Source organism: Muntiacus reevesi, chromosome 1 (genome assembly GCF_963930625.1).
Source record: "Muntiacus reevesi chromosome 1, mMunRee1.1, whole genome shotgun sequence".
Classification (NCBI taxonomy): Eukaryota; Metazoa; Chordata; class Mammalia; order Artiodactyla; family Cervidae; genus Muntiacus; species Muntiacus reevesi.
In genome coordinates this window covers 183,081,124-183,096,522 of record NC_089249.1, presented here as the reverse complement: position 1 = coordinate 183,096,522, position 15,399 = coordinate 183,081,124, and the positions used below count along the sequence as shown (strand labels likewise).

At 53.2% G+C, this 15,399-nt stretch overlaps 1 protein-coding gene across 1 annotated transcript; it reads left to right on the top strand.

Annotated features, from left to right (window-relative positions):
- The first annotated feature begins 12 nt into the window (after positions 1–12).
- Positions 13–15,003, top strand: ARMC6 (armadillo repeat containing 6). The gene is made up of 8 exons (XM_065917377.1): positions 13–146; positions 5,122–5,291; positions 6,583–6,665; positions 9,141–9,714; positions 11,406–11,551; positions 12,550–12,681; positions 13,021–13,158; positions 14,236–15,003. Exons 2-8 carry the CDS (start codon positions 5,171–5,173, stop codon positions 14,446–14,448), a joined length of 1,407 nt encoding a protein of 468 aa, XP_065773449.1. The 5' UTR covers positions 13–146; positions 5,122–5,170; the 3' UTR covers positions 14,449–15,003.
- The last annotated feature ends 396 nt before the right edge of the window (positions 15,004–15,399 follow it).

Below are 15,399 nucleotides of genomic sequence, written 5' to 3'. Positions count from 1 at the left end.
GCCGCGAACCCCACCCTTTCCCCACGTGGCCCCGAAGACCGGGTGAGAAGCGGCAGCCGCCGAGCCCCCTCGCGCGAGGAGCCGGGAGTGGACGCCGCGGGCTCGGATTAGTGACGGGGGCGCGCCCCTCGAGGACTTGGCTTTAGGTAAATGATAGACTTACGGAAGCCGCCCGTGGACAAAATTGCCCACTCTTCTGCCTGTCGTTTTCTTTTCATTTATTCATTCTCTCACACCTATATATGTACCGAGTGCCTGCTGCATGCCTGGCCGCATCCTAGGTAGTGGGGGTATTTAATAGAACGAGCCCCAGCTCTCATGCAGATTAAATTTCATTGGGGAGGAGGCTAGGGCAGTAAAAGCAAATAAATACAAGGAACATTTCACTCCATGTTGAGATAATGTTAAAATAATAAGAGAGAGTAGGAGAGCGGGGGCTGCTTTATGAAGGATGTCCCTCGGGTAGGCACAGGTGAGAAGGTCTAGGTAAGGCAAGTGTTGGTAAGGAGACTGGATTTTGTTTAGAGAAGGCTGGGAAGCCACTGCAGGGTTTTAAATAAGTAAGTGAGATGCTCTCTGCTTTCCATTCACCGCTGCCTCGTGGAGAGGAAGCAGGTGATGCCACCTGAACCAAGGTGAGTGTGGCAGGCGGAGGAGGATGAATCATTCAGGGCCCCTGGTTTGTCAGGGCACCGTTTTCTTGATAAGCAGAACGGTGGCTTAGAGAGGGAAGCGTGCTGCTAGTTGGGAGCCTTGATAACTCCTTTCTCCCTAGCATGCCTTTTTAAAAATTTTTTATTTATTTTAATTGGAGGATAATTACTTTACAATATTGTAATGGTTTTTGCCATACATCAACATGAATCAGCCACAGGTATACATGTGTCCCCCATCCTGAACCCCACCTCCCTCCCCACCCCATCCCTCTGGGTTGTCCCAGTGCACTGGCTTTGGGTGCCCTGCTTCATGCATCAAACTTGCACATTTCATCTCTTTTGCATATGGTGATATATGTGTTTCAATGCTGTTCTTTCAAATCATCCCACCCTCTCCTCCCGGAGTCCAAAAGTCTGTTCTTTACATCTGTGTCTCCTTTGCTGCCCTGCATGTAGGATCATCATTACCGTCTTTCTAAATTCCATATATATGCGTTAATGTACAGTATTTGTCTTTCTTTTTTTCACTTCACTCTGTATAATAGGCTCCAGATTCATCCACTTCATTAGGACTGACTGAAATGCTTTCCTTTTTAGAGCTGAGTAATATTCTATCATATGTATGTACCACAACTTCCTTATCCATTCATCTGCTAATGGACATCTAGGTTGCTTCCAGATCCTCTTTGTTGTAAATAGTGGTGCAATGAATATCAGGGCCCAGCCTGCCTTGGATGCAGCCTGAAGGCTGGTAATGCTGTTTCTCTCCTTTCCTGGCCTGGACTGTTCCCCAGGTGACTCCCAGATGACCATTCCCAGGCACCTCTTTCTGATGAGCTCCAGCCTTGTACTTTCATCACTGCCCCCAGCCCAACACACAGGCTGTGCTGGACCTAGGGGACCTCGAAGAACTTGTAAATGGTGGTTCCAGAGCCAGACACTGACCTCCCTAGCCCAGGGATCTCAGGGCTGGGCAGAGAGAGGTTCCTGAGTTGGGAAGAGCTGAGGGTACACAGGCTCTGTCTGAGTAGCCAGGGAAGGCTCCCATGAGGAGGCAGCCTGGACAAGCTAGTGGAAGCTCCACAAAGGACCTAGGTGGAGGGAAAGTGTTAATAAGACAGAACAGGGTCTTGGCCAGTTTTCTTGCTGCCTCTCTGAGCTTCAGATTCGTCATCCTTAAAGTAGGCACAATGACATTCCCCTTTATGACTTCTGTGACCCAGTGACCTCTCGTCATTGGCCCACTTGGGTCTGAAGCATGGCCAGGGTGGTGGAAGCAACATGTGGTGGCAGAGCCAGAAGCAGAGTCCCCCCAGTAGCACCCAGCCCCAGAGCTGGTCAGGACCCTTTCCCCCCACCAGAGCAGGCTCCCCACTAAGAAATTCTTGTATCTTTTTTTTTTTTTAATTATTTATTTGGCTGCATCGGGTCTTAGCTACAGCACCAAGATCTTCACTCTGTCATTCAGGATCTTTCATTGCAGCACACAGACTGTCGGGTTGGAGAAACTCTTATCTTGAAATAGAAAATCCTTATTCTTTTCCTCCAGCTTTGATTTAGAAATCCTTAGCAACCGCTGAACAGCCTCCCTGCTCTGGGAAATAAAGAGGGGTAGATCTGCAAGGGAGAGAGGCAAGGTGTTTAAGTCCTTAAAATCCCCTGCCCCCTAAGAACTGGCCGAAGCACCTTTTAAGCAAAAGAGGAAAAGAACAACTAAGTGATGTTTATTGAGCTCTGTGCCAAATCCAGTTCTCAATGCTTTGTTGAAATTGGTGGGTGGAATTTTCACTACATTCTGTGAGGCAGATTCTTTCTTTGTCCCTGTGTCACACATGGGAATTGGCCAACAGCCCCACTGCTCCTGCTTGCCCTGGAGCCTGTCCTCCCCCACCTGACTCTGAGCTTCTGCACAGACACGGGTGGAATAGTCGGTCACATCCCATGCTGCCTGCACAGAGACAAGCGAGGGCTTGAGTGGCTCGTTCCCCCGAGGCCCACACTTGCACATTCCCGTGCCGTTGGCCTAGTGCCATCTTTGCCTTCATCTCCCTGACACAGCTGCTGTGCTTTCTGTGACACATGGTTCTGGAATGGACCCAGGACCAGAAAAAAAACAGAACTGTTCTAAAAGACCATATTACAGTAATCAAGAAAGTCCATCATGTACTGTATGTTAGAAAATAGCATTGTTGTCAGTTTTAAAACTCTACTGTTAAATTTCAGCTTTGCTGTGAATGTATAAGAGAGTGTCCTTTTTAAAAATTTTTTTCAAATACTTGTTTATTTATTTGGGCACCTTAGGTCTTCATTGCAGCACACGGGATCTTCGTTGTGGCTTGTGGGCTCAGTAGTTTTTTCTTTTTTTTTTTAATGCTCACTTTTCCCATCTTTAGCTAGCAGGTGCCCCAGCGGGTTGGCTCCTGAGTTCTTTGACGTGACCCCAGTGGTCTCTAGATGCTTCTTTGCTTTCTGGTCTCTCCTGATGCTTTTGGCTCCTCTGGCCTGTTTCCTGCCTGAAACTGGAATCAACTCTTTCTCCAAGGACCCTGGTTTCTTTGGTGGGAAATGGTAGAGACCACAGTTGGTGTTCAGGGTGCTCACTGCTGCTGTGATATTATTTTCTACAGGCATTTTTAGTTCATATTAATAGAAAATAGTTCATTTATTTGCTTAAGAGAAAATGAGTTCATGTCATATTTCCAGTTCAAATTTAGGAGTTCTGAGCTTTTACTTCTCTGATTTTGTTAAAATCTTATTTTCTTTTATGCTGGTTATTCATGATATAAACATCATTACTTATTTACTATATCTATAATCATTTCCAAATAATATTACTAATGAGGTTTCCAATAACATGATTACTGAAAACTGTTGAAGACTTTCTTTTGCAGTTCTATCTTTTGAGTTGAGAAGATCTGCTGGAGAAGGGATAGGCTACCATTCCAGTGTTGGGCTTCCCTTGTGGCTCAGCTGGTAAAGAATCTGCCTGCAATGCGGGAGACCTGGATTTGATCCCTGGGTTGGGAAGATCCCCTGGAGAAGGGAAAGGCTCCCCACTCCAGTATTCTGGCCTGGAGAATTCCTCGGGTTTGTGGGGTTGCAAAGAGTCAGACGTGACTGGCGACTTTCACTTTCATCTTTAGGGTAGATCCCAGTTAGAATATGCAGTCATATCACTGTGCTTTAAAATTGCCTGAAATGATCTCATCCACAGAGACATACCGTTAGTTTTAGGTTCATGGGTTTCATTTTGCTGTTAATTTTTAGGGATTGCTTTTATTTTTATTTTGGCATATTTCTTTTCTTAATCACATAAATCATTTACCTGAGTTCCAAATTCAACCCTCTAAAGCAAGGTACGTTAGGAGAGAATAATCCAGCTTCTATTCCTGCTCTCACCACCCTTTTCTCTACCTCCTCTTACAGGTAACTATTTCTATTAGCTTCTAATTTACTTATTTATTTTTTACTAGTAGTAATAAATAAATAAATAATAAAAAGTAATTTAAAAGTTTAAAAAGTAATAAGTAATGAATATGATTTAATATTATTCATTTTAATTATTTAACATCATTATTAATTTCATTTATATTGTATTAGTGCCATGGTATGCTATGATAACGTTATTTCACTATATAATTATATATAAAGTACATGACTGTATAACAGAGTAGTATAACTTTATATTATAATGTTATTATAATATAATCACATAACATACACCATACTATTATTATCACTCTTTAACTGTTTATGTATTTGGCTGCTCCAGGTCTTAGCTGTGGCGGAATCTTTGGTCTTCATTGTGGCAAGTGGGCGTCTTAGTTGTGGCATGCAAACTCTGAGTTGCAGCGTATGGGACCCAGTTTCCTGATCAGGGATCAAAACCGGGCCCCTTGCACTGAGAGTGCAGAGTCCTAGCCACTGGACCACCAGGGGAATTCCACAACATGTATTATTAAGATATTACTTTACCTTTATTTTACTACTGCTGCTTTTCACTGTTGGCGCTTCCCTGGTGGCTCAGCAGTAAAACATCAACCTGCTGATGCAGGAGATGGGGGTGGGACCCCTGGGCCCAGAAGATCCCCTGGAGAAGGAAATGGCAACCCACTCCAGTATTCTTGCCTGGAGAATTCCATGCACAGAGGAGCCTGGCGGGCTACAGTCCATAGGGTTGAAAAAGGTCGGACACAGCTCAGCAACTAAACAATAGCAACTTTTACTATAAGGGCATGCATTATATTAACATGGCCTATTTAGATAAAACACTAAACTACCTGCCTTCTTCTGTACTTTTAGACGGTCTATGGCTGTTGGGATATCACCCTTTGCTGTGACTCAGGTTGTTAGAATTTTTCCACGACAGTTACAGGCTCTGGCCTCTTGGTAGGCGCTCTCTAGGTGGTGGCCAGGTTCTCAGCTGCCCACTGACCCTCAACAAGTCTAACTTCTACCTTTCCAGCTTGAGAGCAGCTATTGGGTGTCCTTGGCCCCACGTGGAGGAGATAAAGATGGCCTCCAAGCGCATCACCCAGGAGACCTTTGACGCAGCTGTTCGTGAGAACATCCAGGAGTTTGAGATGGGGCCGGAGGAGGCGGTGAGAGAAGCCGTGGAGCAGTTTGAATCGCAAGGTAGGGCAATGAGGCTCTGTCTCAGCGCCGGTCCGGCTCTTTGCCCCAGAGCTGCCTTCAGTCCGCGGCTCTTTTTGTTGTTGTTGTTGCCACACCACTTGGCACATGGGACTCTAGTTCCCTGACCAGGGATCAATCCCAGGCTCCCTGCAGCTAAAGCGTGGAGTCTTAACCACTGGACCACCAGGGAAGTCCCATCCATGGCTCCTAATATGTAAAAGAGTGGTGTCCTGCCGTGAGCACATTCCCTCCTGGCATGACTGCCCTGGGTGCCGTCCTCTCTACACTGTGCCCCAGGCAGGCCGGCCACCCCCTCCCACCCCACTGGTGCCTACCCTCTACTCGCCTGGACCGCACCCTGACATCTGCAGGGCTGGGTCTTTCCAGGTGGGTCTCATTTTAATGGTCGCTTCCTTGAAGAAACTTTCTTGACCCCCCTCCAAAGAAACAGGGCCACCTGCCACTCTGCCCCACTTGCACCCCAGTGTGAGCTCATGGAGGCAGAAGGGGTATTGGTCACCAGCCTCTGAAAACAGGTAGCATGCCCAAGCCAGACCGTGGAGAATGGTTAAGAGGGAACTGTTTGCAATCATGTGGGCAGGGTTGGGAGACTGTGCTCCCCACAGCAGGACCTCCCCTCTCCCACGACACGCCATGGCAAAGCATGGGGGTCACCTGACAGAGGCAGAGGCAGGAACCTGGGAATGAACACCCTATCCTCCCACTCCTCCTGCCTCTGACCTCAGATCCGGCTTCCCATTGGCCAAACCCAGTCAGACGCCAGAGGGCAAGGAAGTCCGGGGATCCAACCTTCCAGGTCAGGACCTAGCATCCCGGGCATAGAGTAGGGACTAAACACTGGACAGGGACGGGAGGGGTACCTAGACGTGTTCTGCACAGTGGGGGCTTCTTCTGGGTCTGCCAGCAGGAGTGGGGATGCGGCCAGGGTGCAGACCAGTGGGAGCCCCCAGGGAGCAGAGCACAGGTTGCACTCCCCTCTGAGCCCCCCAGGCAGAGTTGTCGCCCACTGCAGCCCTGGCGTGCATCCTCACTACCCCTCTGCCCCGCTGGCTGGACAGGGCCAAGGTGCAGAGACCCCATACCCCACACCCCATGTAGGCATGGCTGCTGGGCCCTGCCCAGGCAGGGAGGGTGGGGTGGGGAGCTGGGCACATCCCAGAAGGCCTCCAGAGTGGGGTGGTCCCAGCTGCAGGGACCCCAGGTGTGACCCCAGGAGGCCCGCGGGGCTGACGCCTGTCTCCTGTTTCCTGACTCCCCTGCCCTCCCACAGGGGTTGATCTGAGCAACATTGTAAAGATGGCCCCAAAAGTCTCCGCGGACGGACCCCAGGATCCCATACATGACATCCTGCAGGTAGGAGAGGGCGGCCCACGTGGGCCTCACGTGCGTGATCCTGCGTCACCTCATTGTCGGGAGCACCTTTTTCTGTGTTCCCAGATGGCAGACACAGACTCAGAAGGTCCAAGCCAGCCCAGCAAGCACAGGCAAGCCTGAGTGTGCAGCTAGGGTTTCCTGACTCAATGTCTGAGGGCCTCATGGGGGCCCCCGTGCTCTGCCCACCCACCCATGTGTGACATTCTGGGATTAGAGCTGACAGAGTGGTCAGGGAATGGATAGCCCTCTGGGCCTAAGGGGCGGACAGTGTTCATGTTTGTCCTGGTGTTGGGAGCCGGGGGCAGAGGGCCCCCTGGAGGAACCTCTCTTGGACCTCCGAAGCTCTGAATTTGCTCAATGAAATGGACAGGAATCCCAGGAAAAGAGAGTGCAATCATAGACTGTCACTTATTGAGCATCGACTGTTTACTGGCACATAACAGCCCCTCCTCGCTGCACTTCAGCTGACCTGTGTGTGGTAAGTACGTCATCCCTGGCTTTCTGATGGGTGAATAGAGACCCAGAGCCTGCCCTCACTCTACCGCGGCCCAAACAAGGAAAATACAACTCACAGAGGTTCAGTCTTTTTCTTAAGGAAAACTAGTAAGCTGGTGGTAAAACAGTAGGAAGTTCTGAGAACCATCTGTGAATTCAGTTCTATACCAGGCACTTGCTTTGTGCCATCTGTTATTAACCCAAAGATACCTGCAAGGGTGGGGTTATCATCCCCATTTAACAGATGGGAAAATTGAGATCCAAAGAGAAAAAGTGACTCACCTAGCTGCAAAAGAAAGTAGTCATAAAAAGAGAAGCTGGAGGAGACAGCCCTGGATGTGAACCTAAGGGAAATTACACAGTATTTGTCCTTTTGTGACTGGTTTATTTCACTTAGCTTAATGTCCTCAAGGTACATGTATGTTGTACTACTTGTCAGAATTTCTTTGCCTTTTATGGAAACACCACATTTGTTTATTCACTTGCTGATGGACATTTGGGTTGCTCCTGCCTTTTGGCTGTTGTAAATAATGCTGCTGTGAACATGGGTGTGCCAATGTATTTTTGAGCTTGTTTTCAGTTCTTTGGGGTGTGTATCTAGAATTGCTCTATCTCTTGGTTTAAGTTTTTGAGGAACCACTGAACTTGCTTTCCACAGCAACTGCATCATTTTGTATTCCCACCAGCAGTACACATGGTTCCAGTTTTTGCTGCATCCTTGCTAACACTTGTTATTTTCTGTTTCTTTGTTTTAACAATAGCCACCTTCATGGGTGTGATGGTGTCTCATTTTGGTTTTGATTGCATTTCCCTAGTGATTAGTGGGAGAAGAAAATGGCAACCCACTGCAATGTTCTTGCCTGGAGAATCCCAGGAACAGCGGAGCCTGGTGGGCTGCCGTCTATGGGGTTGCACAGAGTCGGACACGACTGAAGTGACTTAGCAGCAGCAGCAGCAGTGATTAGTGATGTTGAGCATCTTTTCATGTGCTTAGTGGCCATTTGTATGTGTATCTTTGAAGAAAGGTTTATTCAAGTCACACATTCTGTTTTTAACTAATTTCTTAATATTCTGTTTCATCATAACCTATGCGTAGTTAAGTCCACAAATTTGAGCTCAGCAAGGGTTGGCTGACAGGTGTTGTTGACTGTCATAGCAGTTGAGGTCAAGTCTAAGCCCTTTGGGCTGATAGTATCTGTAGACCCACTCTCCTTAGGGCTGGATGCAGTAACGTCATAAGCTCCAGGTGCTCAGGTTCATCTTGGGCTCAGGCTGAGGCGGATCCCAGAGTAATGGCACTGAGTGGCCACTAGACTTGTCTGTCCCATTCAGATTGTTGTCTCTCATTATAATTTTTCCCCCAAGGCCTTAGAGTTGAGCATGGGTAGACCGACCATGTGTTCAGTGTGGTTTCATTGGGCAGTTGCTCAGTAAATACTTGTGTAGTGAAGGAGAGAGACCAACGAGGCATATGATGCGGGCAGAACTGGTGGAGGTGGCTTTCACCTTCCTTAGAGAGCTGGCCGTTGGTGGGTGTATCTGTTAGTTATGGCTGCCTAACAAACAGCCCCAAACAATGGCCATTTTATTGTTTCTGGTGATTTTGCTGGGTTGACTAATCTCAATTGGATGATCCTTCTGGATGGTCTCACTTGGGGACTTCATGCACTGGCGCCCAGGGCTAGAATGTTTCTTGTCTGCACTTCTGTGTGTGTGGCTCCTTGTCAGGGACACTGAGATAGCAAGGCCTCTGTCTGTCTGTCTCTCTCTCTGTGGCCTCTCAAGCCCAGTCAATGCTCCTAAAAGCACTGGTGTGGAAGCGGCCCCAGCTGGAACTGGCCCCACAGGACTTCCACCGAGGCCCAGATCCCAAGCAGAGGGATCCCACCGGGGCCCAGCACTGTCACTGTGACCTTCTTCGGACTGAGCTGACCCTGACATTTCTCCCATGTCCCCTAGGCCCTGGATGACCTGCGGGAATCTGTGGCCCGCTCTCACCCCCAGGAGGCGTCCGCACAGCTTGCCCGCTTTTGCGAGCAGTGCAAGCAGCAGAAGGCCTGCCGCTTTCTGGCAGCCGAGAAGGGGGCCTACTCCATCCTCCTGGAGACCTGGAAGTTGGCCGCAGCGGGTGACCAGGGCCTCCTCCTCCAGGCCCTCAATGCCCTGTCTGCACTGACTGATGGCCAGCCCGACCTCCTGGACACCCGGGGCCTGCAGCTGCTCGTGGCCACGCTGGCCCACAATGCTGACTCAGCCCACGTGACCTGCTCCGGGATCCGCTGCGTGCGCCATGCCTGCCTGAAGCACGAGGAGAACCGGCAGAGCCTGGTGAAGGCCGGTGTGCTGCCGCTGCTGACGGGCGCCATCGCGCGGCACAGCCACTGTGCCGACGTGGTCCGGGAGGCCTGCTGCGCCCTACGTGTCATGACCTTTGACGATGACATCCGTGTGCCCTTCGGCCATGCCCATGACCACGCCAAGATGATCGTGCAGGAGAATGGAGGCTTAAAGGTGCTCATTGAGGCCGCCAAAGGTAGGAGTAGGTGTGGCAAGAGTGAAGTGTCAGGGTTTAGGGCAGCTTCAAGCATGGTTGGCCCCAGGCGCCAGTTCAGTCCCACCTACATGACGGCCCTAGCAGGACCCTGTCCTTACACCTAGTTTTTCCAGGAGAGTTCCAAGCCAGTGATCGTTGGCCTGGACCACATGCTGTGCTCACCCCTAGAACCATTTAGGGAAGCGCTTGACTCTGTCCAGCAACACAGACTGAGACTGGGATGGGAGGGCTCCTCAAAGGGAGAAATAAGGGTGCTGTCTCCCAAAGGCGGGGATGTGTTACTGGCACTCCCCGGAGCTGCTCCAGGTGGGGTTTACGCTTTGGTTCATGCTTGGCCACTGTTCTTGTGCATGTCCGTGTGCCTGACTCCGAGGTGACCCCAATGAGCCAGAGACAGGCGGTCACAGTACAGACCATTGGGCACCAAAACTCCCGCCCCCTGGGCACTGCACCCCCTGGAAAAGGCCTGACTGGGGTCTTGTTTACAGAAGGTGCTAGAAGAGTGACTTTCCCTTTGCAGCCCGCCCTGTGGCCCTGACTCTGTTGCCAGGCCCGTGTGTGCGACTCTGGCTCTGTCTGTGGGGGAGTGGGGCCTGCCCCAGTCTCCCCTCTGCATCTCCAGAGAGGGGGAAAAACAGGGCCTGACTGGCTGCAAAGTTGAGCTGCTTTTCTGAGGGGTGGGTTACATCTTCCTTGTTTATTTACAGGAGTTCATATCAGTGAGAGTGCTCCAGAGAGACAGAACCAGTAGGGGGCACGTGTGTGTGTTTTGGCATACGTGTATACATATATACACAGGAAGATTTGTTGCAAGAAATTGGCTCATGTGGCTGTAGTGCTTCAGACTTATGTAGCAGGCTGAGGCTTGGGCAGGAGCCAACACTATAGTCCATTAGCAAGCTGCTTCCTCTTGAGGGAGACCTCAGGTTCCCTCTTAAGGCCCACCCAGACCATCGAGGGTCATCTGCTATACTTAAAAGTCAGCTGGTCATGGATGTCACCACATCTCCAGAGTATCTCCACAGCACACCCCGGTTACAGTTCATGGAGTCCCTGGGGGCTGTGGCCCGGCCAGGGGGCCATGTACACTGACCATCACTGAGCTCGGTGTTATTATGGCTCTTTGTGCCCACCCCCCCGCCGGCAACTCCCTAACCTCCCTCCCCACCATCATCCTCAGTCAGGCCTCTCCTCTCTGGTGCCTCTGAACTTTGTCTACAGCATCTGTGTTTAATTTTTGCCTGGGTCAACTCTATCCATATGTCCTTCTGCAGTTTCTAGGTGTCCTGTTGCACTTAGAAAGGTCATTCCCAACCCAAGATCATAAAAATAGTCTCAGATGTTTTATTATAGCACTATTATGGTTTTTCTTTTTTTAGTTGAGATCATCAGTTGTTCTGGAATTTATCTGGGGCACAGTGGAGGGGAAGGCACAGTCCCGTGTCTTCCCCAACAGCCAGCAGGGGGCACCGCAGGCCTGGGCAGCCCCCAGCGGTCCTCCTTCTCCCCTGCCTCATCCCTCCACCCCAACAGGCAGGCAGCCACCCAGCCAGGCAGAGGGCCAGGCTGCCCTGGTGGAGCGGGATTCGGGATTCCCACCAGGAGTGCCGGCTCAGAGCCAGGGCTGGTTCTCCGCTCCTCACCCCGGGTTCCCTCTCCCCCCTCTGCAGTGTTCCCCGACAATCCCAGCATCCTGAGTGAGCTCTGCAGCACCCTGTCCCGCCTGGCTGTCCGCAACGAGTTCTGCCAGGAGGTCGTCGACCTCGGGGGCCTCAGTGTCCTGGTGGCCCTGCTGGCTGACTGCAGTGACCACCAGGTGGGCGTCCACAGTGTCTCAGGGTGTGAAGCCCCTTGCCTGAGTTTCCCTTCCTTATTCTGGACTACTGTGTCTTCACTGCTGTGCCCAGGCTTTCTCTGGTTGCCGCGGTGAGCAGGGGTTACTCCAGCTGCAGCGCGTGGGCTTCTCCGTGGGGGCTTCTCTGCTGCAGAACAGCAGGCTCTGGGGCACATGGCCCGGCAGCTGTGGTCCATGGGTGTAGTTGCTCCTCAGCCTGTGAAATCTTTCCAGGCCAGGGATCGAACCCCTGGTCAGGGGGCACCCCTGCATCGGCAGGTGAATTCTTAACCACTGGACCACCAGGGAAGTCCCTTGCCTGAATTTCAGTCTGTCATTTTTCTCGATGTCTGGGAAAGGCTCTGGGTCTCCCAGTGAACTTGCCCCTCTGGGCCCTGGTCAGCCAGACAGGCTTGCATCAGAACATGCTGGCCTTGTCTGCAGAGCCCAGAATCAAAGTTCGGTTTTCGCTTGTCACGACCTGTGGGAAGGAACTAAAGCTTAGAGGGAAAACAGACCCCCCCCACACACACCGTCCTTTAGCACCTTTGTATTTTCAATCAGGAGTGAGAGAAGCAGAGTGGGTGTGGTGGGGGCAGCTGAAGTGTGTGATGCTTGAGCGAGGCCACCCGTGCTCTGGGTGCTGACCTGAGCCACACGCCCCTCTGTGTGTTTGGCGGGGGTTGGGGAGGGATCGAGGGGGTGATCAAAGTCATCCAAATGCCTGTCCTAGCCTCAGGTGGCCAGAACCACAGGGCCCACCTCCCCAAGCCTCCCCTGCCTTCTCTATACAGCGAGTGATAGACAGCCTTGCTGTTCCATGCCGCCTGCATGCCCCAGAGTGGTCCCGTGTGTGTTCAGACAGCAAACATTTAAACAGCCCCACACCCTCCCTTAAGAACCCCCTCCCACCACCCAGCAACCCAGCACCTGATGCCCGGGTGCTGCTGGGGGTAACCTGTGCATTGCTGTCTGTCCAGGAGCTGGTGAAGCAGGTACTGGGTGCTCTGAGGGCCATCGCAGGCAATGATGATGTGAAGGATGCCATCGTCCACGCCGGCGGGACCGAGTCCATTGTGGCCGCCATGACCCGGCACCTGGCCAGTCCCCAGGTACCCACCCCAGGGCGGGGGGCACACCAGGCAGGGCCACAAGGCTGGAAAGCCAGATCAGCACCTGTATCCACGTGATGGTCTTCCCATCTCTGAGAGCCAGGCCAGGCCTCGGAGGCCAGCAAGCCAGAGGCTGCAGGCAGGGTGAGTGAGGGCCAGGGTGGGGCGAGACTGTCACCCCTAAGAGCTTGGTTGACGCAGTCCAGTATCGCTTCCGTTCCTGCTGGTCAGCACACACGTAGGCGGACAGTGGTCGGCTGCAGTGAGGTCACAGAGGAGCTGGAGGAGCTGGTGGGGATCCGTCTGCCTCGTCTCAGCCGCCCCCTGACCCACCCGCAGGTGTGTGAACAGAGCTGCGCGGCCCTGTGCGTCCTGGCCCTGCGCAAGCCAGCGAACAGCCGCGTCATCGTGGAGGCCGGTGGGGCCCAGGCCGCGCTGCAGGCCATGGAGGCCCACCCTCAGGAGGCTGGCGTACAAGTAGGCGTGGGCGGCAGGCGGAGAGGACGGGAGGCTGGTGGGCAGGTGGGGCGAAAAGCCAGCCAGTAGGTCCCGGGGGTGGGCAGAGCGGAGGGTGCAGGTCCTCTTTGACCTGCCCCATTACCACCGTGACCCAAGCCTCCAGGGTTTCCTTCTTGCTCAGCCCCCAGTGTCCAGAAAAGTGCTGAACTCTGCCCTCTGTTGTCCTCTCTCCTGTTCCGTTGCTCTTCTTGCATTTGATCTTTCCTTTTCCTAACAGTCTCTTTAGAGGGATATGGCGGGGGGGAGGAGTTGGCTGGACCCGCAGATGGGGCTCTGCTGGGATTCATGGAAGGTTCCCGGGCCTGCCTTAGGCTGCTGCTTTGGAGGTCAGTCAAGCTGAAGCATAGACAGGGCTATGCACAGCCTTATCAGAAATGCACCCTCCTCCCGCTCCCACCTTCCCTACCATCCTGACTCAGGGACCTTCTGGTTGGTCTGGAGACACACTAGGCTCAGGCCCGTGGGGGGCCTTGGCTCCCTCCTCTAGGACGCTGTGCCCTCAGCTGGCCCATCACCTTGTCCACTCCTGACCACCCTGACCAGGCAGGCCCTCATTTCACCTGCTTCTCCCTGGCTTTCCCATGTTGCGGTATTTTTCAGCACTCCTGCCTGGCAGAGGAAGAGGGCCCAGATGCTAACTGAATGAGTCAACAGTGTACTTGACTGATGGACCCTGGGCACAGCCCTGCTCTTCCCTCTGTCTCTCTGCTCTCCTCCCCTGGCCGGGCTCTTGCCAGCATCCAAGGACATTGCTCAGAGACTTTGAGTCCCACACCTGAGTAGTCAGCCCCCGCTGCCCAACACTTGGCTACCCTTAGCTTCAGTCTCCTCACCTGGGAGCTGGTAGGATCAGCCCAGCCAGAGTGCCAAGAGGCTGAAGTGGAGGCATGGGCCTAGCTTGATGAGTCATAGCGTAGGCACCTACCACATGTTGCCTGCAGTCATGTTGTGTTATGATGACCCCAAGGTCACAGTGGACCCCACCCCCGGGCCCCACCTCCTGACTCACAGCCACTGACCTGCTTTCCCTTCCAGAAACAGGCCTGCATGCTGATCCGAAACCTGGTGGCCCGCAGCCAAGCCTTCTCACAGCCCATCCTGGACCTGGGGGCCGAGGCCCTCATCTCACGAGCCCGAGCCACCCACCACGACTGTGAGGACGTGGCCAAGGCCGCCCTGCGGGACCTGGGCTGCCACGTCGAGCTCCGAGAGCTGTGGACTGGCCAGAAGGGCGACCTGGCACCATGACCACAGGCCCATGCGTGCTGTGACTCTGGGTGAGTCGTGTGACTCGGGAACCGCCTGGGGGCAGGCCAGCACTCCGTGCCTGCCACTCTGCCCCCAGCTGCCTCCCCCGTCCAGAAGAGGACCTTTCCGACCGGTACCAGGCAGAGGCCAGGGAGTGGGCAGGGAGTCTTAAGTGAGGCACCTGCACGGCAGAAAGTGGCCCTCGGGTCCCAGCCCCTCTGCATGCTCTTCCGCTCGACCACCAGCTAAGAGCATCGGCTTCGTCCGCCCTGTCACCCACCCCCACCCCACCGCCCTTTGCTGGTAGAAGTGCCCCCTCAGCGCTGCTTCCTGCTGGAAGTCTGCCTGAAATCTGGAAACCACACTGACTGATCTCAAAGCAGGGCAGGGACCCCGCTTCTGTGCCTGCAAGTCCATTCTCATCCCTGCTCCTGCTTCTCTCACCTGTAAGTTGGAGCCCAGGTGCCTTGCTGTGCTGAGCAGAGGTCCCTACCAAGGCTCGTTGGTCTCCAGGTGTCCCAGGCCAGCCAGTGGAGCCTGGTAATAAAAGACTGTTGGCTGACCAATGGAGGGGTCTCTTCCATAGCACCACGGGGAGTGGGGGCTGCAGCCAGTGGCCTCAAGGGACGGGGGAGAGGGGTGCGCATTTGGGGAGGTCATGGGTTCACTGAGGAAAGCAAAGGGTTTTCAGAACAGCCTGGGATATATGACTTGCTGTCACTCTCAGAGGGATGCGTGCTGGGGTCGTCATCAGACTTGGGATCTGCGGGTGCCAGCGTCGCTGTGTCTGAGGGCGCACTGCCCTGGGGGCTCTGGAGCACTCAGTGTCTGGCCCCCACTCTGCTCTGTGGCTTTGAGCGAGTGACTCCACCTCTCTGAGCCTTGACTTTCTCCTCCATAAAATGGGGAGAGGGGAGGGGCTAGAGCCCCCTCCAGAGGGCGGTGGCGCAG

Coding starts and splice junctions, on each gene's coding strand:
- ARMC6 (XM_065917377.1), top strand. CDS start 5,171: ATGGCCTCCAAGCGCATCACCCAGGAGACCTTTGACGCAGCTGTTCGT. Junction 6,666..9,140: donor CCATACATGACATCCTGCAG/GTAGGAGAGGGC, acceptor CATGTCCCCTAG/GCCCTGGATGACCTGCGGGA. Junction 11,552..12,549: donor CTGACTGCAGTGACCACCAG/GTGGGCGTCCAC, acceptor CTGTCTGTCCAG/GAGCTGGTGAAGCAGGTACT.